The sequence below is a fragment of the Microplitis mediator genome, chromosome 11 (assembly GCF_029852145.1).
Source record: "Microplitis mediator isolate UGA2020A chromosome 11, iyMicMedi2.1, whole genome shotgun sequence".
Classification (NCBI taxonomy): domain Eukaryota; kingdom Metazoa; phylum Arthropoda; class Insecta; order Hymenoptera; family Braconidae; genus Microplitis; species Microplitis mediator.
This window is the reverse complement of record NC_079979.1, coordinates 18,955,872-18,981,877: the sequence shown is the minus strand read 5'-3', so window position 1 is coordinate 18,981,877 and position 26,006 is coordinate 18,955,872. Positions and strand designations below refer to the sequence as shown.

Genomic DNA, 26,006 nt, shown 5'->3' with positions numbered 1-26,006 from the left:
TGCTAAATTTTTTAAATTTTAATTTCGCTTGTTCTATTTCATTACAAAGATACTTCACTTGTAAGTTTTTAAATTTATTTCTATAATAGTAAAAATAAATGCTGAAATTATTTAAAAAACTATAACTCAGTAGTTCACGTCCTTGCATTTAAGCTTTAGCTCTTATATGAAGTTACTGGGCTACCATATAAATAAAAAAATTATTATCGTACTCAAAATTTTATTTTCTCTTGTGAAAAAAAAACTGAACAATAATGAAAATGTGTTGATCTTAAACATCACGACTCATAAGAGAGCAAACGGCTTTTTAGGGTAAAGTGCACTTTTCTTTCTCAACATCAGGACTCTCATCGCGTTTGATGTCTCACCAAAAAGAGCATACACGGGTATAAACTAACCTGTTGACTCAAAAACATTGCTTACGTCAAAATTAATTGCAACATATTTTTTTTTTATTTTTCCTCTCTCAATTATACTCAATACAAGATTTTTCTTCACTCAATATCAAATTAAGAAGTTAATTTTGCTAATTTTTAAATATTTTTATGCATATTGAAAAAAGCTCGACTGTATGAAAATATATACGTCCAAAAATTTATATAACATATATAATAATTAGGGGTGTGCGAATAATTCGTAAGTTCGAATTATTCGAGTTTCCGAATGATTCGAAAAAATTCGAATAATTCGGAAAAATTTCGAATAATTTGAATTTTTTCCGAATTATTATATTATTCGCAAATTTTTGAGTATTTTGGATTCGGAGCTTGTTTATGTTCGATATTAGAATATGAAATTAACAATTAATATACATTTTATTTAAACCATGAAATATAATTACACAAATAGAAAAATTATTATGAAAATTTGCACAAATTTTTGTTTAAACGGAAATTAATAATTATAATTATCTTATATATAAGAACTAAAATGAATTCAAAAGATCTCTTGCCAATATTAGTATCTAGATTTTTTATGTTACTGACAGAGATGAACATACATTGAAATTGAGCAATTGTTTTCTCCGGGTAATTGATTTTTAATCAAAAAGTATATTAGTAGTAAGTAGAATATTTTAATACACGATGGAATGGAATTCAAATTGGAAACAATAGAAAATCCAGCGATATTTCGATAATTCGCGAATTGTTCGAATTAATCAAAAATTTCCAAATTATTCGAAATCTTTCCAATTATTCGATTCGATTCGAAAGATATTCGATCAACTCTAATATTAATTATTTGCGCATAAATATATTTACATATATGTGGAAAATAGATTTTGACATATTTGTGTCAATACTAATGCAAAATTTATTCAACATTTTTTTTTGTGGATTTTAGCTGCTAATATTTAGCTCTTAGTTCAAAATCGTAAGTTCTGTATTTTTTTCAAAAACTCATTAAGAGTTTGAATTATGATACTGAAGTTAGCCGACGTCCAATAATTTTTGGAATTTTTTTTAAACAATAAATTATTAAAAATAAAATATTTGAAAAAATTGCACCTATAGTTTATTAAATTTTCTACATGTGCATATTGTTATTTTTATTTTTTTTTTTAATTAAGTCGATGAAACAAAAATTCGAAAATTTTTAACTGTCTGCTAACTTCAGGATCATTTTGAATTTATGAATTTTCAAAATAAATCAGATCACAATTTTTTTTTGAACTAAAAAAAAAACTTAAACAAATTAAAGGCTGAAAATTAACACAGCTCTTTTCAATATGCAAAAATTACATCAAAAGATTAGACAAATCAAAGATTAAAAAAAAACTTGTTAGTTTGCTGTGAAATGATTGATACATATATTGGCAAAAAATAGACATTCAATCATCTAACAATTATTTCTCTATCTATCTTTATCGTCACAGACACATATCTCTCATATATTTTTTTTATTAGTAGCGTAAAAATAAAAAAAATGAAGGATTTTCAGCGGGTGTAGCAGCTGACAATACTGTAATCTATTTCACTTGTTTTTTATCTTTTCATTAAAAAATTTTTCTACTTTATCCTTTTCCATTTACAGTTAACAGAGTTAAATAAAATACTGTTAAAAAAAAAAAAAACGCGCGGAATTAATTTTATCCTTTATTTTTAGAGTAGTGTGAAAAAAGTCATCCGAAGAATTTTATTAATCAACGGCAAGATATCTCGCGACGGATTCATCTGTCTTTAAAACTCTATAGTACTAGGTGTCGTTGAAAATTTAACTACTCGGTAATTTAATTAACTACTTCGTAAACTTATCTCAGAGAGTAATTTAAACAAATTTTTTTTCACTCTTTATTATTTATTATTATTATTATTATTATTATAATTATTATTATGCGAAATAGATGAGGAAGAAATATAAAAAAAAAATTTTATGGAAGGAAATGTTAAATTCATTGAAGTGATGGAAAATATGATATTTAAAAAATATAAAAAGCCTCAAAATATCGATTGCGGTGTCTAGGTAAACCCAATAACTCTCTAGCACTTCCAAGTAATTTAATCGCTTCGATACCCAACGAGATTTTCTCTTCCCCTTTTTAGGATCCGCGGGGATGTTATCGGAGCTTTAGTAAGACGAATAGGCCACACACTGTCGTAAACTTGTCGTAATTTATTCTTCTAACTCATACACAATATTTAAAAAAATATGATAAAATAATACGACATATTGAATTAAATTAGACCCAGCGGATAAACGGATGAAGATAAAAATTTTTTTTCAACAAGTATTATTGTTTGATCCATTAAAATTGACTTTAAATTCTTCTTTTAGACGATTTAACTTCAACCGATTACCTTCAAATTGCATTATGGATTTAACTATTAAATATCTGAGCATTCATATTAAAAAAAAAATTTTTTTTGTAAAATTTATTATTGTATTATTTTAATGATGCAGATGTACGCTCTGTTATTTTAGAGAATAAAAACTGGGAGAGTGAGACATTTAATTTTTTATTGGAATATTTTATTTCACAGCGAATTGATAGAAAAAATAATTATTTAGTTCACAAAAAATAAATATTGTAAAAAATATACAAAAAAAATTTCCCCCGGGATTGCAATTTTTAAATAAAAACAAGACGTTTGTTAATAAACATTTCAAAAAATTTTTAACTTCCCGCTAAGAAAATTGTAAATTTTCAAAAATTCGGGAAGTTATTGGTTTCGGTCCGATTTACGAAAATTGAATTTCCATCAGATGTCGACGTTTCGAGGTCCTAGGAAGCTATCCTGACTAATTTCACGATGATGTCCGAGTGTATGTATGTGTGTACGTACGTACGTATGTATGTATGTATGTAAATATTTATAACTCTTGAACGGATGAACCGATTTTGATCGTTGAGGTGTCATTCGACGCGGCTTGTTAATGTCTTGAGGCCGTAAAAATTTGAACTTAATCGGTAGGGTGCGTTCAGAGATATTTCAAAAATAAAATTTTTTCGAAAATGTTTTATTTGGATAACTTTTAATTTGCTCGATGGATTGATTCCAAAATCTAATCAGCTCTAAAACTCTATAAGCCGCGTCGAATGCCACCTCAACCATCAAAATCGGTTCATTCGTTCAAGAGAAACCGTTGACGAAAGAATTCAAAAAAAATTTTTTCCTTGGTTTTTTTGAAATTTCTCAAAAACGGCTAAATAAATCAATTTCAAAATTTGATCAGCTTCAGAACTTGATAAAACGCGTCGATTGCCACCTCAACCATCAAAATCGGTTAATTCGTTCGCGAGATATCGTGGGAGAAGGAAATGCTAAAAAATGGTTTTTTACAAAACAATGGCATACAAAAGTATTTGCGAGCTCGAAGAGCTCGAAAATGTATTCACAATAATGTTTTCGAGCTCAACGAGCTCGAAAACAGCGGGAAGTTTTGGGGCTGGCCCGCAGGGTCAACTGACAGACCGATTTTTTTTAAAAGGGACCACTAGTTTGACCGTCTGAAAAAATGATTTTTGGAAATTTTGGTAATAAAAAACTAGTCGAAAAATTCAAAATTCAGCGAGTTATTCAAAATCTCCCGCTCTAAAAAAAAGTCACTGCTGAAGTGACAGCGAACTTCACAGTTCATGAAATCAAAAAAACCAAAAAGTTTTTTTGAACTAGAACATATTTTCCGTACTATGACCCTCAGGCTAACGAAAATTGGAATTAAACAAAATGGCGGAGTTTTTAAAAAAAATTTCAAATTTCGCGCGAAATTTTGATGATTTTTGGCCCGCCAAAATTACATTTTTGATTCGATCGGAAAACTGGGGATTCATGGTACGTAGAAACATGTATAAAAGAAGCTGCAATTCGAATCAAATCAATCGGATAATTTGTCTTCGAGTTATAACCAGCAATTTTGAAAAATGTGTTTTCGAGAACCGATAACCGGCTGCTCTTCAGATGACTCTAACTCAAAAAAACTATTCGAGACATGCACTAGAAATTTCAGTATGTTATTTTTTAAGCTATAGACTAAATATGCAAAAAATTGATTTTTTCAAAATTCCACAGTGGTGTCTCTCAAACCAAAACATTAATATTTTTAAAAAATGAATTAGATTATTTACTATTGTTAAGAATGAAATGGACAGAAGAGAATAATTATAGAATTTCATATCCATTTCCATGATTATTTTTCGATATCGAAATTTTTGAAATTGCTAATAGCAAGTAACAAATAGCAAATAGCAAATATTAAATTCCACACCGCCGTCCATCTCAAGCATTAAATTTGCAAGACCATAATTATCAATATTATAATTACTATCTTTTTCTCGATTGAAATGAAACTAAATTTTTTTCTTTTTTTTTATGTACACTGTAAAAAATCACCGGGGTAAGTCCAAGCGGTGTAGGTGTTAAAATCGGCAGTGTTAAATTTCAACACCGAAAGCGGTGTGAAAATAACGCCGCTACCGGTGTAAATATTTTGTACCGGTGTTATAATATTTTACTTTGTGAATATTTTTACTTATTCGATCACTATACTTGTTAATAAATGATATTTTTTATTAATTTTCATAAAGAACTGACATTTTTTGTCTTTTATAATCTTTAAAGTTAATACTCCAAGCGGACGCAATTTACCCCGCTTTTACACCGGTTACCCCGCTTTTACACCGGTTTTACTCCGCTTTTACACGGGTTACCCCGATTTAACACCGGTATTTTTAACACCGGTGTATTACTCCTCCTACACCGGTGTAATTTTATTTTAACACCGGGCGGAGTTAAAACGAGTCCATTTTTAACACCGCTCTTTTTACAGTGTAGCAAGTAACAAATAGCAAATAGCAAATATTAAATTCCACACCACCGTCCATCTTACAGCATTAAATCTGCAAGACCATAATTATCAATATTATAATTACTACCTTTTTCTCGATTGAAATGAAACCAAATTTTTTTCTTTTTTTTTATGTAAAAACATTACGTCTTTTGATTCACAAATCCGAATACCATTTCAAAGTGAATATATATTAACCGTTGAATATTCAACTTGTCATCCGGCATGGTCACTACAAGAACACAAGTAATAAAAGTTATACTTGAGTAACTTTTTTATAAATTTTATTTTATGCTTCACTTTGACCTGAATCGGTCTAAAAGTTTACGTATTTACATGCTTTGTCAAAGTTGCTTCATATATATTTCAAAAAGTTCACTAAATTTTTTATAAAATAACTCCTTTCTCTTTTGTTTAAACAAACGTACATATACATATATATATATGAATGTTTACAAACACATAAAGATATAAAAATCAAATAAATTTTTTTCAGCAATATTTTTGATTGTTGTGAGATTAAAAAGCCGATTTGGCAAAAAGCTCACGATTTATTTTTTTTTTATATACACATATATACTTTTAGTACCTATTTGTACACCTACATATATATGAACACAAACAAAGGATGTAAAAGATAAACATCTAGTATTTCGAGTGAACAAATAGAACAAGTTGTCTCGATATATATTTGAGTAATTGTTAAATTTTAATTATAAATTTAAATTAATAATTAAAACTCAACAATGAAAATTTCAATCATTTTTTTTATCGATAAGAATTCAAAATTTTTTTAATTAGAATTCTTAAAAAAAAAAAAAGGAGTAACTGTTTTATTAGACTGCGGAAAAATGAAATGAATGAGAGGATTTTTTTTTTTTTTATTTCCGACGAATGAAATAGCAAACAATTGTTATAATAGTGAATAGATAAGAGAGAAAGCGCAAAGTCACATTTACGTACGATGATGATTAATACCCGTGACTTATTCTTAGTATACTAGTGTCTTATTATTCCTGTTCTTATATAAACTTTCTGAAGCTTTCATCAAAGATCTCTAATTATACAAGATAAACTTAATTATCTGGAATCATAAAATTTCAATTTGCCATAACTTGGAAAAGTTTAAATTAAAGTTGTTATGATCACAGTATTTATTCATGTCAACTAAAATATAAGATAATATTTCATTCCACTAGTGTAATAATTGACGATCTTGAAGTTAGCAGACAGTGACAAATTTTCTGACTTTTTTTTCAATAAATAAATTACAAAAAAAAAGAAAACTAACAATATACACATGTGGAAAATTTAATAAACTACAGGTGCAATTTTTCAAATTATTTTTTTTTTTTATAGTTGATCGTTTTTTAAAAAAATCAAAAACTGTTAGACGTCTGCTAACTTCAGTATCATAATTATTAAGGATTATGGAGTCAGCAGACAATTTGTAATTTTCGGATTTTTTTCAACAAACAAATTACAAAGAAAAAAAAATATATATATTAGGGTGGGTTGAAAAAAAAACTTTTCTTAGCATGGGGGTGGAATTTGTACCTTATAAAAAAAAAAAATAATTTTTCAAGAAAAAAAAAATTTTTTTACTCAACATTTTGAGGTGGCCCACTCGTTTTTAAAATAAATAATTGATCAAACGGGGTAGTCCCAACGAAAAAAATTACATGGTGTTCTACAATCTGTAGGGTGTTCCTTTGAAAGCTAATTGAAAGTCAGGAGTTGAAAAAATTTTTTTCCTATTATTTTTGTAATTTAAGTAAAAAATTCAAAAATGAAAAGCATTTTCTTTTGAATTAAAATGAAAGTGAAGTAAAAAAAAATCACATTCGACAATTATTAAATGTTTTCCACGATTTTGGACAAAAAAAAATTTTTTTCGTTGGAACTACCCCGTTTAATCAATTATTTATTTAAAAAACGAGTGGGCCACCTCAGAATGTTAAGTAAAAAATTTTTTTTTTTCTTGAAAATTTTTTTTTTTTTATAAGGTACAAATTCTACCCCCATGCTAAGAAAAATAAAAAAAAAGTTTTTTTTCAACCCACCCTAATATATATGCGCTTTTAGAGAATTTAAAAAACTACAGGCGCAATTTTTAAAAATATTTTTTTTTTAACAATTTATTCTCTAACAAAAAATCCAAAAATTATTAGACGCCGGCTAACTTCAGTATCATAATTATGACTTGTAAAAAAAATAAGACATCATTTTTTAATATTTATAGTTTACAAACTCTTGCTTATAAAGTGCTACTAATTAAATTCCTCTAATTATATTTTTTTAGAGTGCTTAATTTAAATATGCCGTTGAAAAAAATTATGTCATGCTCTTTACGAATCCGAGATTGTAACCGTAGAAAAAAAAACACCATTCTAAAAATTTTTTATTTTGTTTTACTGTAACTTTAAATAACTCTTGGTTTTGTTGTCTTCGTATTTTTTTATGGCCATAATTTTTAATCCTTTCTTTTTAGAACTAAAATTAAATAGAATTTTTTATTTTAATTATTTTATTTCTCTAATTAACTTCAAAAATAAATTTAACTGATGTGTTTTTTCATTGAATGAAGGTGCATAAGAACCAGGAAATATTTATCATAGGGTGGAAAAAAAATAAAGACCTGAAAATCGATGATTTAAAAGTTTGAACTGTAAGCATAAACTTAAAATTTTTTTTTCAGTACAAAATCGAAAAAAAATTAAAATATTTTTTATCTCAAACTTTTCAGAACATTATCATTTAAATTTCTAAGTATATTTTAAGTAAAGATTTAAAGCTACTAGAAAATTTTTTACATCTCGGTACCATTTTACCTAAAGTTTAAACTTTCAAAGTTTCTTAATCTTGTAAGAAATATTAAATTTTTTTTTTTTAAATATATTCAAAATAAACGATCATACCCCAGTAATAGTATCCTACCCGTATGAAAAAACAATATAGGGTTAAAATATATAAAATCATATATGATTGCAACAAAAAAATATATGATATATTATAAAAAATCATATAGAGATTTTGGCCGATTTGATATAAAATTATATACAGTAGTAAATATATGGATTCCATATATATAACTTATATGTTTTTTATATTAAGCTATATATACATTTACATTTACCTTATAATATATTGTATTGATATATTTCCTTTTATATTCAAAAAATATAAAATTTTTATATGAAATGAAATATATGGTAGCATATAATTTATATTATATATGGCACCATATATTTTCTTTGTTATATTTAAGTATATATTTTATTCGGTGTATGTATATGTATATGGGTATATATATTCGCATCGAATTAACTAATTTTGAAAATTTTAACTGCAATTTAAAGAGTTTATTAAAATTTAGATCTAATTTAATTGGAGTTGGTCATACGGATAAGAAACTTTTTTTTCCATACACAATATAAATATATGTTTTTATATATGATCAGAATATATTTTTCGTATATGATAGAAATATATATTTTTATGTATGATAAAAATATAGTTTTCGTATATGACAAGAATATATATTTTCATATATGATAAAAATATATTTTTTGTATATGATTGAAATATATATTTTATATATGCTAAACATATACGGACTCGTATGTGATGAAAATGATATTTTTTAATATAAAAAAAAATATATCATAAAATATAGTTGAATTGACCACATATATTTTCTGATATTTATCATATATTTTCACATATATGTTATTTTTATACGGGTAGTATCGCTCTAAACGCGATCTAATGTTTTTTTTTTTTAAAAATTCTTAAAAAAAAACATTTGTTTAAAAAAAAAATCCAGTAATTAATAAAATAAAAATAGTATATTACATACCTAGGCCAGTAAAATAAGAAAAGTCTCAGAGCACATGTAATTGTTGGCCGAGGCGAAGCCGAGGCTGACAAACATGTGGTCTGAGGCTTTCTTTTTTACTGGCCAAGGTGCGTATACTATTTTTCTGCTCGACGAAGCCGGAAAGTTGCAACTTCGTTTAGGGCAGCGGCCCGAAAGTTGCCACTTTCCGGCCGGAGGGCAGAAAAAAAATTTACCGATGGTTTAGTGAGTATGAGGACAGCAGCTCTGAGGTGCTTAAGATTAAGCGTCTGAGTGTCTTCTTGATCGTCGATCTCTTCTCCTAGCAACGAGGAGGTGATTTGAACAGAGGATTGTCTACAAGTTTTAAGCCTATTATTTTTGCTATTAAGTCTTCCATCATTGCTATACTTTCTTCCAACACTAGCCCCACTACTCTCACCACGATCATCACAATCATCCTCATCATCCTCATCATTTACTCTCCTTCTGTATGCACGTGAGAATGGGCATGCCATTTTACTCCTTCTGTTGTTCACACCACCAGCGCTATATACCACCACTAAGCCTCGTGGGAGGTCAATGTTATCTCTACACCTAAACAGTAACCCCTGACTAGTTACTCCGACCCTCTATTAATTATCCAGGCATCTCTGTGTTTATTTATGTTAATTACTGCTTAACATTCACAATATCATTCCCATAAATTTATCTTCAATTCCAAATTTAAAGATTCTATTAATTTATCAAATTACTAAATAATGTTATCAATTAAATGCAAACAATACTTTAAATTTTAAAGGTTAATCAATTTTTTAATTTCCACAAATTTTATTTTTATGGTCTAATGAGCACGAGGTCGTAACTCACGCGTTCACATTAACTCTTATTTTTTCCTGTATTTTTATCATCGATTCCACAATTTTATAAAAAAACTAAAAGTTGTTATTGTTTTTTTTTTAAATTAATTGTCATCTTATTCAATTAATTTTTTTTTCTTAATGATAATAATTAATTAAAATTATTTTTTTATTTAAACAAAACATTAAAAATAAAAGTTCGCGCGCAATTCACGAGGACACATTTAATAAATATATGTATATATAATACACATTACGATAAATGTTTATGTTTGAGCGCGTAGCGCCATACTGGTTGGGAATTGACCGAACGAGCAACTTCCAACCCACCCACCAGTTTCCAAGCTCTGGGATCACCAGCGTGTGAGGGCGAGGGTTAAACAAGGACAATATATAAATTTATATATGTATGACAGAGATAATATACATTATTCTCATTTTGCGCATGCGTTTTTACCATACATATATATACATTTAGATGGAAAGCCGCGCGGGCGCTTCTATTCCGTTTTATACTCTCACCTGACCCTCACAATTTAGCTGAAAAAATAAAAAAACTTATCACCTGGTACTCAAAACCCTCATATATATTTATATAATTGTTTGAAATTTTACTTTTTTTTTTAATTGATTTTATTTTTGCTGGATTGGAAATTTTTATATCAGATTTTCGCGATGATTTTTACCGAGTACCTTTCAAAAGGACGTTAATTTAAAGTTAATTTGTGGGCATCGTGGAACTAATGGATCTCTGTCCATCTGAAAAAGGGTTGGTAACTAAGTTTTACGTACATTTTCCCGATATACAGCTGAGAGATGGCCCAGTGGGAACGTGGCCAGACAACGATTACCCGATCGATCCATGTCAGTGAGGTCGCTAAAGAATAAAAAGCATAAAAGATAAAATATATATGTATATAAAGAAAATATCATATAAGTAAGATTGTGTATGAAATAAAAAATATAAAATAAAAAAAAATCCTTGATCGGTCGGACGTATTTTCTAGTCATTTGAGTTTTATAGCTTTTACTTTGTTTCAATATTTTTTTTCGTACTGATGATTTAGTGAAAAAAATTTCAACAAAATTTTTTATAAATATTTGTTTTTAATTTACAAATAAATTTCGAGCTCAAAATTTTAGACAAATAAATTTTTTCATCACAAAATAATGAATCGAGTATTGGATCGATCTTAACGCGGTAATAATAATAAAGTTTATCTTATTCGAAAGGTTTCACTGGTAATCCCAGAGGACGAGGTCACTCGACACATTAGTCGAATCTTATTAACAACTTTTACTTGGTTGGTAATAATAAAAATAAGTGAATATAAAAAAAAAAAAAAAAAAAAGAAAATGAAATGAAATCAGAAGCGTTGAGTAGAAAATTTGAATTACTCACGGATTTTAATTTATGGGTAAAATATATATTTAAATGGGTTTTTATCGAATTTTACTCCGATGCTCAAATATGTAACTCGAACAAACAAATCGAATTAACTATTGACACGGCGACTCTTTGCATAGGACAGCTAAACCAAGTACTGAGTACTCGATTCGTGCGGTTGCTTTTTAAATCGAGGGCTATTGGGTACAAGTCTAGGTTAACAAATTTTTTATTAAGACCGGACCGTTGTCTAGTATGCAGGGAAAAATGACTGAAATTGTAATTAAATAATTTTATTTAGAAAAATATTTAAATATAAGGCACGGCGGAGCAAAACGGGGTAATCCAAAAATTTTATACAAAAAAAATTTTGTTTTTTGAAGATTCCAAAATTACTTTTGTAAATTTAATTGATCATTATTTTGAATTTTTATTGTTACACTTTTTCAAAAATCGAGTGTCAGTCAAAAAGGTTAATGACTTTTGTTTCATCCAATAATTATGTAAAATGTCATTTTTCTTGATGTAAATTACTTATGAAAAATTTTAATTTAATAAAATTTCCCGACAAAAAACAAATTCTAGTTTAGTCCTCAAAAGCCTCAATTCCTTTGATGTTTTATTTGCCGCTCAGAAAGTAACTCTACTTTAGTACTCAAAATCCTCAATGAGAACTATAAGGTCTAAATTTTGAATTATAACTAGGCCTCAAAATCCTCAACGAATGAAAAGTTATACTTCGGACTTTGAAAAATTTTAGTTAGAAAAGGGAGGGGAGAGAATACGTCGAATGAGACTTTTGAAGTTCAAATGCGGATAAAATTATTCCTGTATGTTTTGAGTATTTTGAGGCTCAAATCCAGATTATGTTATTCCAGTTTAGTCCTCAAAGTGGTAAAATGGGTCGTAACTACTACTTTGAGGACTAATCCAGGATAATTTTCTATACTGTTGTCAATCTTTAAATTCTAAAATGATCCTCAAAAACCTCTTTGAGAACTTTGAGACTTGAATCCGAATTTGTTTTTTGACTCGGATCATTTACTAACCAGAACTTTTTTTTCACTTAAAAAAAAAATAAATAGCGAATTTGAATCCTGGAAATTTCATGTTTCCTTTACCCCGTTTTGCCCCCCCCCCCCCCCCTTCTATATGAATATGTAAACTTTTGGACCAATAGTATCTTTGGAATTCACACATAAAATTAAGACAAATAGTAAAATTTTCTAAAAAAGGTCATGAGAGCAAAAGCAAAATTTCGATCTTTTCAAAAAAAATTTTCAAAAATTTCATCCCTTCTGCTTTGACTTCCTGTTTTTTAAATACTTAAAAAAACGTCAAAAATAGTGTCCATTAATAAAAAAAAAAACAGAAGTTTTAGTTGAATAAAAAAACATTAGCGAGGGATCTCAAAAAAGTAAAAATAAATATTATAAAAAATAAATTAACTTGAGCACTAAAATATGCACTTTCCGTTGGATTAACTCGAGAAAAAGCCAGCTGTATTATTTCATCTAAAAGAACCTTAGCAAAAAGTAAAGTTACACAAAAACCATTATATTTATTTACTCTATTTTTTTTATTTAATACTTTTCATTTTAGACTTACTGAGAAGTATAAATATTGTACAAATTCAACAACTCATTGTACACAGAATTAAAAAAAAAAACATTGCATGTTAATTCGCCGTAAATTGCACGATTCAAAAAACTAAAACCGCGGTGGAAAATCAAGTTTGATTTATTTTATTTTTGTAAAAACTAACAGCAATAACGTTAACGATAGAATTGAAAACTTGTTTAACGACATGAGTTCTCGTCGACTTGCTAATTCACGACATAAACTTCCTCCAAGTGTTTTCCCTCCCTCATTTCTTCAATAGATATAATATATATCAAGGGGAGAAACGCTTTTCACACAATGGTTACAAGAGACGTCGTTTAATCGAACCCCACTGATGATATTTTCTTATATATATGTATATATATGTATAGAATAGCTTTTATCGCACTTTACTATGTAATAAATCAAATGACCTTTTGCATTCAGAGATCTTGTATTTGCTATTTCTTTTATTTTAAATTCGCTTATATATTCTTGAGAGTATCTCCAAGTACTTTAAATAATTGATATCTTACCATCCTCTCCAACTTTCTTCTCATTATTATTATTTTCTTTTTTATTCTTTTATGTATTCATACATTTTTAATATAACTAAAGAATTAAACTTTTTCTCAACTGAAATGAATTTTTTTTAAATTTAATGTTGGATATGGAATAAATTGATAAACCATATGGAAATACTTAGTAAAGTTTTAGCTTTAATACTTTTATATATTTATATATATATGTCTTTTCATATAAACGTTCTTGAGCCATGTTCCTTTTTATTTTTCTTATTTTCCTTCTCATGTACACTGACTGCACACGCACATACAAATATCCACACTCACACACTTGTCATCACAACGGAGCATCGATCGACCCGGTTACTGATCACATACATGAGGTCGTGAAATCAAGAACTGTTGGTTCGATTCATTAAACCTCATTCTTATATCCCCTTAAAAATTTTTTAAATATTTTTATTTGGAGTCAGTGACGGAACGAAATATTTTTTTAAATGTCAATACAAAAATATCGATATTCATTTTGGGAATTTTTCTTAACATATTTTGACAGCGACTTTTTTTACATTTTTCGCTGGTAATTGTCGCAATAGGATCTGGAGGCACGGGTTTTTTGAAAAATTTTTAGTTGCAAATGTTGTGGCATAACCCGCGTGAAAATATCATATATGGTAAACATATATTAAAAATATATGTTACAGATATAAATATATATGTGACAATACATGAAATCTTATATAGAACCCGTATGAAAAAAATATATATCCGGATATATCCGGGCAAATCTGGAATATGTCGCATATATGCATATATATATATATATATATAAATATATGATTCATATATGCAGATTTGCCCGGATATATATTTTTTTCGTATGGGAACTATATATAGATTTTGGCCGATTTTATTATATTTCTATAAATGTTTTTTCTTATATGATTTCATATATTTCCGTACAACTTCAATACATTATTTATATATTTGAAAACTCATAATTTTAAAATATTCAAAAATAAATGTTATTTATATATGGAAACAAATAAAAATACATATATAATTAATCATTATATGGCACGATATATGTACCATGTATTTAACTTTATAAATTTTTGTATATTTTTCGATATATAGAAGCATATAAGTCCCCATATATGTAAGAATAAATAAAATCTATTCTTTTCTGTCTTCCTCTCTCTGTTATAAGACTCAAACATTCTGTTCAGAATATACATATATATATATATGTGTGCTAGCTTACAAATTCACATATATAATTATCAATATATGTAGTACATATATGTGCTAACTTATAAGTTTACATATATGATTATAAATATATATAATACATGTATTAACTTATAAACTTATCGTTTTTGGCCACTTATATGGTCCCATATTGATTATATATTTTTCCATATATATTTATCATATATGGTATTGTCATGCGGGTAATGATTGATATCTCAGAAAATTTAAAAGGAATTTTGTTGGTACGTAATGGAGGAAATTTCTTCTTAACAGTAAAAATATATAAAGTTTATGGTAAAAATTTTTTTGAGGTTTGAATCGAAATTAGTTTAGTATTTTTGTCTGTATTGTGAAAATTATTGACAAAATTATAGAAGAAATTTTGCTATTAGGGACCTCGATATAATGGAAGGAGGGGCAAAATGTGCAGGTGGTTTCTGAAAAAAACTTGTATGTAGGGGTAACATGGAAATCATGAGGGTTTTGGTTTACCCAAAATTTACAAAAAAGTTTTAGTGAGGTAGAGTAAAAAAAAATCTGAGTTCTTAAACTTTTGAAAGAGAGCTTTTTCTGTCTCACATTTTTCATTTTTTTTATTACCGGATTATTTATTCCAAAGTCCTATTTCTGAACTTCAATATTAGAACTAGTGAAAATAATTTACTCTATTGAAATTTTTTTTTTATGGTGACTGACAGATTCAGAGATGAAAATAACTGTGAAATTTCACCTAAAAATTTCAATACGTTAAATTTATTATTTATTTGTTTCAATCGGCGAAAAAAAATATTGGACAAATGACACGGGTATAAGCTTCTATCAAAAGGAAAAAAGGATATAAAGTTTTCATAGGATTGTATAAAAACTGCCTCAATTTCGGTGGTTATCATCGGAAGTTTTGTTAAATCGTCTCTTGACAAGCCTATCAATCAAACTTGATCTTGTCTATTCGCTAGCCTATACATCCTGCCTCACATCCTGCATATAAAAAAGATACTTTTTTATCGAGGTATATATAATACATACATTCATATATATTTATATACACAAGCTTCATGAAACGAAGACAAATAGAATCCTCGTCGAAATGAAAGATTTAAATGTATCTGCACAAAAGTTTGATTGTTTTCAGTTTATTATTATTATAATATATAACCAATGATAGGGAAATGTTTTATCAATTATTTCGAGTAGTAAAAGTGATAATGAAATTATTAAAAACAAAAAATGGTAATCGGAGCGTATTGGTCACACGCAATCGTGCGTATAACGGTTATAAATATTTGAGAATGAGGGTTGATCGCGGATAAAATCCCGGACCGCATTGAAAATTTTCGGTCCAGCTGGGTGAGTGGGTTGATCGGACGCGCATGTGAACCGTGAAGAGATATAGCTGGTGATAAAATGATTATTTTGCTTAAACGAGCGCAAAGCCCGCGTAAAATCGATTCAAATGAGATTTTGTATATTACGTACTGTATGTATCTGGTGTAGGTTAATAACTAAAGTGTATTGGTGACTATTACTGTCGATGTATTTGGACATAGGCATGGGTATAGATTGGCTTGTTACCGGAATAGAACACCGTTCCAACACTTTTGGATTTCCGGACACTATTATATACGGACGTGCCTAAATTCGATCGATCGTGTCATCGTTGGAAATAAACTCATACTTGCTCTCTCACTTGTTTGGAGATACGACGGGTGAAAACACGTCGTCAATGTAACCCTCACGTAATAAACTCGTAACTTCATTTTAGGATTTTATCGGTTAAATATAAATGACAACTCCGCTTGAAACGGATTGACAAGTGATCTGGATTATTTGATTATTTATCAAGTAGTCTTTTTTTATCTGACATTTATTTTTAAAAAGTTCATCTGGATTTTTAAATATTATATTATTTTTATTATTTAATTAAGGGAGGGTCAGTCAAAATTAGTTACTTATTTTTTTTCTATCTAAGCCATCATTTGTTTCTTCCACAAAATTTTTATGAGAAATTTGGAATTTCTGGTAACAGACTCACGGCTGCCCAATTTCAAAACACAGTAACTGACAAAAGTAAAATTTTTGAAAAATGAGTTGAATCTGTTCACAAGATTTCACTGGAACTAAAAATACTAAAAAATCGATTTTGAAAAATTTGTCTCTTACTGTGTTTTGAAATTACCCGTATGAAAATAACATATATGGTGAAAATATATGGTGAAAATATATGGTGAAAATATATTGTGAAAATATATGATAAATATCAGAAAATATATGTGGCCAAATTAACTATATTTTCTGATATATATTTTTTTATATTAACAAATATAACTTTCATCATATACGAGTCCGTAGGGGAGGGTGGGGCAGAGCGGCCCCCCTGAAATTTTGACCAAAAAAAAAATTTTTTTTTTTTCGACTAATTACTATAAATCCGATATGTTTGCGAATTTTTACCCCTACGCATGACATTTGGGGCACAATGGACAAGCCCAAAATTTCGAAAAAGTGATTTTTTCATATTTTTATCGTCAAATTGAAAAAAAATGATTATAATTCCACATTTCTAGCCCTACGCATAACACCTGGGGCAAAATGGACCAGCCGTAACTTCCGAAAAAATTATTTTTTCATATTTTTCGGCCATTTCTTTATGTAAGAGGCAAATTTGGTCACTAAAAATTTATAAAAATTAAATTTTTTTTTTTTAGTTGATAAATTTTTGAAATAAAGTAAAATTATAGAATTGATTTTTTTTTTTATTAAATAACAATTAGTAATTAAGGTAATCGAGAGTGAACGATTTTTTACGCTTTAAAAAATTTTTTTCGAGTAATATAAAACCAAAAATAGTTGTCAAGAGTAAGAAATACATTCTTAATGATGAAAACAATTTAAAAAAAAAAAAACGAAAAAAAAAATTTTTTTTATCACTTTTTGAAGGGGGGCCGCTCTGCCCCACAAAAAAAAAAAAAAATTTTCAGAATTTTGGCAAAATGTCCATAAATTTGTTCGAAATAGGACAAAAGTAAAGTGATCATATGGTTGAAAGCCACAAAAAATAATAATTGGCTTAGGGGGGCCGCTCTGCCCCACCCTCCCCTATATATTTAGCATATATAAAATATATATGTCAATCATATACAAAAAATATATTTTTATCATATATGAAAATATATATTCTTGTCATATACGAAAACTATATTTTTATCATACATAAAAATATATATTTCTATCATATACGAAAAATATATTCTGATCATATATAAAAACATATATTTATATTGTGTATGGAAAAAAAAGTTTCTTATCCGTATGACCAACTCCAATTAAATTAGATCTAAATTTTAATAAACTCTTTAAATTGCAGTTAAAATTTTCAAAATTAGTTAATTCGATGCGAATATATATACCCATATACATATACATACACCGAAAAAAATATATGCTTAAATATAACAAAGAAAATATATGCTGCCATATATAATATAAATTATATGCTACCATATATTTCATTTCATATAAAAATTTTATATTTTTTGAATATAAAAGGAAATATATCAATACAATATATTATAAGGTAAATGTAAATGTATATATAGCTTAATATAAAAAACATATAAATTACATATATGGAATACATATATTTACTACTGTATATAATTTTATATTTAATCAGCCAAAATCTCTATATGATTTTTTATAATCTATAATATAATATATCATATATTTTTTTGTTGCAAACATATATGATTTTATATATTTCAACCATATATTATTTTTTCATACATGTAGACAGCCGCTCAATTTAGTATTTTTTTTTTTTTCAGAATTATTTTATGAAATTTTTTTATTTCAGTCCCATCTTGCCCGAAAATTGAAAAAAAAAATTTTTTGCCCTCTGCTCTACAAATAAAATTTTTATTGAACGAATTTCGAATTTAAAAAAATAGCGTAATCGAAAATTTTTATTCGTATTGCTGCGTATAATTTATAGATATAATTTAAATACCAAGTGCCCGAGTCTCTCGTAGATACTCAACTCCCTCGCGATTTATTATTCAGTGAAATAAAAAATAAAACCACTCCCGACTGATTATAAATTTTCCTGTGGAAATGATACTTCACTTTTTTCTTGCCACCTATATTTTATCACCGTCACGCAAGCATCAAAGATCACACGCAACCTTTTCACTTGGTTTGATTCTCATCTGATGATGATTCTCATTTTCATCCTCATTCTCACTCTCATCATTATCACCTATTCTTAGCACGCGTTAACTCCCGAGCTATCGATTAACGCACACGTGCTAAGAATCACGAAAATTTTTTTATTTATCGGTACTTAGTGACTAGCAATAAATACTTTATAAGAACATTTATAATTTAAGTGTTTGGTATTTCGGAGCTGGGTACTTTTTCTTTTTGGTCAGACTTAAGTACGTTTGTAAAGGTAGCTAAAAGCAAAGACAGATTAAAGAGAATGACAAAATAAAGACAAAAAAAAATATCTTGCAGACACCGGATATTTGGTCTTGAAAGGCTTTTGCGACCTGTCCACTCTCTTACATTACATTACACTACATTAGTGTATAGTATTGGTGATGTATATATCTCATATAGACATAGACAATGTAGAAGCACAAGCAACCGACGACGTGAATCCTTTCAAGGGTCAGAGTAAAAAGAAAAATAAACTTTTATCTTAAAAGAAGAAAAAAAAAATAATCTACAAAGTTGCTATTTTTAAAGAATTTTATCAATTCGCCTCAACTTTTTTTTTTGTATCAAATGTTTTGTGTCTGACATTTTCCTCTTATTAACTCTCAACTCTCTTATCAAAAGTAAAAATAGTCAAGTTTAAAATTGCAACGAAAAAAATTATTTATTCATACCTCTGAAAAACTGGACATACATTTCTAATGAAAATTTTCTTGGTGATTTTTTCAGAAATGGCGCGAATTATTTAAAATCCATAATAAAATTCTGTCCGGTGTGAAAATTTAAATGTTGCCATAAATACTTTATTTTATGTGTCGCATGTGCCCGCAATGGTGCAATTGCAATGTCCTTGGGAAAGCCTCTGAAAACCCAATCGGTACAGTCGATTACTTTATTGGTTGGGACGCTAGTAAAGCCGTCCATTAATTTGAGAAAACCCGAGCCAGGATTCGAACCCTAGCATACGGAATTACGGACAAGCAGTGAGCCAACTCCACCACTAACGGAGCTAAATTCCTGGTACAGTTTATCGTGAGTCAGTGGAAAAATTTTAAGCTACAGCGCGTCAATACTGAGGTGTGTAATTACATTGTTTTGTAGTAAAAATATTTATACCCTGGCTGATCCGAATTTCGGTAATTTACTGTAAATTATGATATTTCTATGGCAAATTTGCCGCGATTCGCGATAATTTACTGAAAAATACCACAATTTACTGTAATTTGCGGCATTTTTACCGTAAGCACCGTGTGTTTTTTTATTTTTACAGTGCACCCTAGTGGAAATTTTTCTGACTTTTCTCTGAAAAAGTCTTTAGAACTGAGTTTTTCAGAGAAAATTCCGAAAAATTTCCACCAGGGCCGCACCTTACGGTAGAATACCGCAGCCTTACCCCAATTTTACAGTAAATTACCGGCCTCTTTCCGCAAATTTACGGTAAAGATGCAGTACTTTTACCGGAAAAACTGCATATTTACCGTAAAATACCGTAGTTCAGGTCCTCCAGGGATTTCTACTGGTATTCAAGTAATAATTATTTTTGAATTTCTTAAGATATTCTCAGTATTTTTTCGAAATATAATATATTTTTCACAAGTTTTCAAAAATTTACTTTATATCTTATATGAAATAAGTTATCATTGATAATACTCAGATCACAAACGAACAAAAAAATAATTTTAAAAACTGTTTTGATGAAAATTCTATAGCCTGAGCTTGATAAACTTGATAAAGCTCTGGTACCTTTATAGCTAACCTCTAACCCAATATCATAGCTCACTACAACATTAACTCCAGCAAAACATTCGTACATAGAAACCTCTAGCCAACCGCACACTACGCAACTATACATTAAACTTTGCACGTGTGGATTAGATCAAAACTTTATAAATTTAACCATCCTCTAGGATTTCATTAATCTCACTTTTTGTTATTTCCACCCCTTTTTGTAGTCCATCTCCCCAAATACATAAATAAGTACCCACAGCATCAACATTAATTGCAACATAACCAACAAATTTAAATACCACTAATTTAGACCGCCTTGAAAGCCCGCCATTTTAGAAAATTAAAAGCTACATCAGTAAAAATTTATCCCACACCTGATTAAGGGGTTAGGGGTACTCAGGGGTATGAAAAAATGATGATTTTCAATAATTTTTTTTTTGTAGTTAATTACTTTATTTGACAAAAATAAAAACATAGCTTTATTAGAACACGTTTCGATTTGACTTCACGAAAATTTCAAAAAAAAAAATTAATAATTCAAAAAGTTATCGCTGTTTTTGTAGAGCCCGTTCCTCCCGAAGTCCTTTGCGGTGATCATCATAAGTCCTTGGAGATTCATCTAAAATCAATCGGACAAGAAAAATTAGTTTTATTAATAGATAATCTTGTGCCTGATCGAAGCTTTTTTTTTTTTTTTCGAAATTAACAAAATGGCGGCCTCAGGAAATTTTTTTCAAATTTTCGAGAAAAAAACCGACAGTTTATTGTTAAAAAAAAATCGAAATTTTTGAAAAAAAAAAAAATCCTTCGATCAGGCACGAGTTTTTAATGTATTTCAAAAGTACAATAAATTTTATTGAAATCTACCGAGCAGTTTTTAAGTTACAGTGATCACCAGTTCAGAAAACATAGTTTTGAGAAAAACGCATTTAAAGTTTTGCTATGGATTTATGTCGAATTATAAGAATTATTTAATAACTTACACTGAGTCATCTATTCCTGGACCATATAATAGCTCTTCAGCCGACATAGCAGCTTCCAAAATATCGATTTGCTGGTGCCTACGTTGCAATCGACCTTCTCGGGTGTTATCATTAGCGCGCTTATCTGCTACTTTGATACGTGCAGCATCCATTCTTTCTGCATACCGATGAGAATTAGGCCCACAATTAAGTCCTAGTGTATTCATCAAGACTAATAATGAATTTATACCCTCATTAAATATACACATAGCAACGTATGCAGCTATTTGTACGATAGTAAAACTAGTATTTACCGTTTTTGGGCATATTTTCCATACTAGTTGGTTAAAGCTTTCATTATTATTCTGATTGAATCCACCTACACATCTTGAAAGTAAATTTTCATTACTAAGATCTTCGTATATAGGCTTGATAGCTTTTAAAACATCAGAAGGTAAAGGAGAATAATCGTGAGAAAAGGTATCAAGCTCTCCTCTTGCTTCAGCGCGCTGGTAAGAGCACCAAGATTCTTCGCCTTTTGGACACATATCATGATTCGGTTTTTCATCACTCGAGCCGTAGTGATAAAAGGTTGCCATTATAGCAGATTTCATATTTTCAACAGGAAGGAATATATTCATTTCCACAGTTATTACATGCAACTACAATTTTGAATCCCAGCCCACGTGTACTTGCTGTTTGAAACACTACATTTCCATCACATTTTTTACATTTTATAAGAGCAGAAATTGCAGTGAATACCTGAATAAAATTTATTATTCGAAATTCAGTACTGCTGTCTTCAGGTACATCATCTTCAGTGTTTTGTTTTAATTTTTTAGAAGATGTACTCTGAATACTTTCATCACGTTCGGCTGTTTTCGGATTAAAAACATTCTTTCTTTTGACTGAACGTGACTTATTAATTTTTTCAGAACTCCGAAGTTCTCTTGAAACCTTTCTAGAATCACGTCCCATGGTTAATAATTTAATTCACTTGAGAAATAATTTATCACAAAACTATCGACTGATCAGTGCAACGACTACAGGTATACTGGCAACCAAAAATTATTTTTCAGTTCTTGTACTACCTACAAATTGTGAATATATGTAGAAGGATATATATATATATAGAAGGATATATATATTTATATATCCTATATATATATATATATATATATATATATATATATATATAATAATAAATACATTAAAATGGGGAGATATTCATGACAATGAAACCCGAAAGGTCGGTTGCTTGCAGCTGTTTCTAGCTACCTGCTCTCGAATGCCACGTAGCACCCGAGCGTCCTTTGGTCATTGTTAAATAACTCGAAAAGAATTTGTCGGATTCACTTCAAATTTTCACACAATATTTTTAAAATATTATACTTTAAGAAAATGCAAAAAAAAAAAAATCGATTTTTTGAAAATTCTGACTACCCCTAACCCCTTAAACAACTGAATTCGACCGAATTAAAAATTTTAATTCTGTTAGGGGAGGGAGGGGCAAAAGGGGGTACTTAAGGAAATACCAAGTTTTCGAGGACTCAAATACGCTAAATCTTTTTTTTTTTTAATGATATTCAAAGTAAATAGAAGAAATTTTCAGTTACCGTTGAAAAAAAAAAAATTTCATTTCTGCGGGCAAAATGGGGTACCCCCTAAAAAAGGTAAAAAAAAAAAAATTTCTGGATTTTGAATGAATTTGATTAAGTTGAATTTTTTTTAAGTAATTTACATGAAGAAAAATTATATTTTACATGTTTATTGGGTACAAAAGAAGAAAAAAAAATTTTAATAGTTTTTATCATAAAACAAACATCATTAATATTTTTCAACTAACAATTGATTTTTGAAAAAGTTTACAAAAAAAAATTCAAAGTAACGCTTAATTATATTTACAGAAGTGATTTTGGAATGTTTAAAAACCATTTAAAATATAAAATTTTTTTTTATCAAATTTCGGGGGTACCCCGTTTTGCCTACCCTACCCCCTTTTGCCCCCCTTCCCCTATATTCTGTCGAATTCTGCAAAACATAATTCAACTGAATTGAAAATTTGCTTTCTAATCAAACAGAATAAAACCGATTAAAAAATTTAAAATTCGTTTTAATTCAGTTTAATTCGGATTCAGAACCATAAATTGGAGAATTATTTTCGAATTAATCAGAATTAAACCGAATGGAATTATTTAAATTCGTTTTAATTTGGACAAATTCTGGTTTTCCTGCCGAATTAGACAGAATTCATTTTTAAGTTAGGTACCGAATTAACAAAATTTATCTGAATTAAATAGAATTGAAAATTTAATTCTGTTTAATTCGATTGAATTAAGTTGTTGAATCAGGGACCTCGTTCATTAAATAATTATTTGTTAAAAAAAATGCTCACACAATAGCTGTGATAAATAAAGTTGTCTAAAAGTATCCATTTCTATCGATACTATATATTTTTATTTCAAAACTTAAAAGTTTTCCCGTAGTGAGGCGCGAGTTTAAGAATAATGGCCGTTATACTTACAAACAGCTGAGACAAAAGATATATTACTGTAACAAAGTCCATTACAGTAATAGTAATAGTAATAGTTATAGTTAAAGTTATCTAGTCTACGCTAAGCTTGAGTCAACACATAAAATTAATTATATTAATGCCATTAATAAACAGCTTAGAAATAATTTATTACAAAAAAAGTCGTATCATTTCATGTAATTTATTACATACGACACGTAATTCCCCCGTGTCTCTAAACAGTATTAATAATAATAACGACATTTGTTAATTCTCTGTAGTATTATGATGTTACTCATGCCGACATGATAAAAGGGGGCAGCAATATCACGTTAATATATATACATATATATTATTCAGCTTGTTAAACATAACCTAATTTGTCCATCATCTCATGCGAGGTATAATCAGCAGTAATAGGAATCTTGTTGATTCAAATGTGTTATAAGGTATATGTAGAGGGCAAGAGGGGGAGGGGGTGATATTGTATGCTAGCAAGTTGACCTAATATACGTAATAAGTAGTTAAGTTTAGCCTCTTACTCTCCACTTGTATGCTCTTACTCATACTCTACTGTGTTCATAGAATCTGAAATCACCTCGAGGAATATTATGATCGATTTTACATCACCCGAACTACATATATATATATACAGCCCATACATCATCAATAATACGTAATATAGAGTAGGGTACATACTTTTAACTCATCGTATAGACAAGCTGAGTCATAAATTTTTATGGTTCAAGTACAGGCTTCTAGAATAGGGGGTTCGTTGTTACTTCTTACACCTAAAACTTATACTTGCATCACTACTCATACTTTTTAGAGAGCAAGAGTAAGCGTAAGAGTTAAATTATCGTGACAGCTTATTTCCCGACGGTGAAATTATGTTGTTTTTTATCGTAGATATATACGGCGGACAAGAAACATGAGTTTGTTGTGATAACTAACTATGACTATTAAGAAAATAGGGGAAGATTATAACTTTGAATGATTTTTTATGTTTACTTATGTAGATGTGTGTGTGTATAGTTATATTTATGGATCTGTTTTATGGTCAACAAACAAACTGAAAAGATAATAGATGGTAGTAAACTGTTGTCATGTTAAATGTAGGCTTTACTGGTTTGTTGTTTTATTTAATCGATCGTGGGGTGGGTATTGAAAAAAATCCAATGGACGTTCATAGATTTTTAAAGTTGTGAACTAGGAAAAGGAAAACAAAATAATATGAAATTTTTTAATTTGTCGAAAATTCGGTTTGCAGAAAAAATTGAAAATGTTCTTGGCGGCAACTGAAACCAAGACTTAGAACTGATTAGATTTTGAAGTCGGTCAAGTGGTTTACGAGGTGCGGAAGAAATAAAAATTAAAAAAATTATTCTTCAAGATATTTTTCGTATAACTCATAAACCACTCACTTGATTCACCTCAAAATCAAACCAGTTCTCAGTCTTGGTGAGTTCTTTTGATTGCCACGAAGAAAAATCAAATCGGTTGATCTGTTCTGTCTCATAGTTTTTTGAGCTCGAAAAGAAAAAATTTGTTTTCATTCGCTTCTATGTGCTAGCGATTTTCTAGAAGACTTCCCGGGTCAAAATATTTAGCCTCAATCTAGCCTCATCGAACCCACACAGAAACAAAGGATTTCTTGGCACAAGAAAAATTTTTCATTATGTAATGAAAACAAAAATATTCTTGGGACTAGAAAAAATTTCTTAGCGCAAGAAATTTCTTCTCGGCTCAAGAAAATTTTTTCTCGCCCCAAGAAAATTTTTGTTTTCAATTTATAAAGTGAAAAATTTCTTAGGGCAAGTAAAAAATTTCTTGGGATA

At 28.7% G+C, this 26,006-nt stretch overlaps 2 protein-coding genes across 5 annotated transcripts in view; both read right to left on the bottom strand.

Annotated features, from left to right (window-relative positions):
- LOC130677900 (head-specific guanylate cyclase) overlaps positions 1–26,006 on the bottom strand; it is a 70,350-nt gene that overhangs the window by 33,138 nt on the left and 11,206 nt on the right. Inside the window, exon 2 of one of the 2 annotated variants that reach the window (XM_057484810.1) lies at positions 10,777–10,861. In XM_057484810.1, the coding sequence (XP_057340793.1) occupies positions 10,777–10,861 (85 nt within the window). Of the gene's footprint in view, positions 1–9,360; positions 10,283–10,776; positions 10,862–26,006 lie in introns of those variants that run through there. The other variant, XM_057484809.1, reaches the window with a different exon arrangement.
- LOC130677908 (uncharacterized) lies at positions 21,090–22,778 on the bottom strand. 3 transcript variants are annotated; one of them, XR_008991732.1, is made up of 3 exons: positions 21,971–22,778; positions 21,678–21,870; positions 21,090–21,313 (listed from the first exon to the last, which is right to left on the bottom strand). XR_008991732.1 is itself a non-coding variant. In XM_057484821.1 (3 exons), exons 1-3 carry the CDS (start codon positions 21,990–21,992, stop codon positions 21,310–21,312), a joined length of 237 nt encoding a protein of 78 aa, XP_057340804.1. In that variant the 5' UTR covers positions 21,993–22,778; the 3' UTR covers positions 21,090–21,309. The 3 variants fall into 3 exon arrangements, 2 of the variants coding, with proteins under 2 accessions (XP_057340804.1, XP_057340803.1); XM_057484821.1 differs by having other exon boundaries at positions 21,678–21,888; XM_057484820.1 differs by having other exon boundaries at positions 21,678–22,778.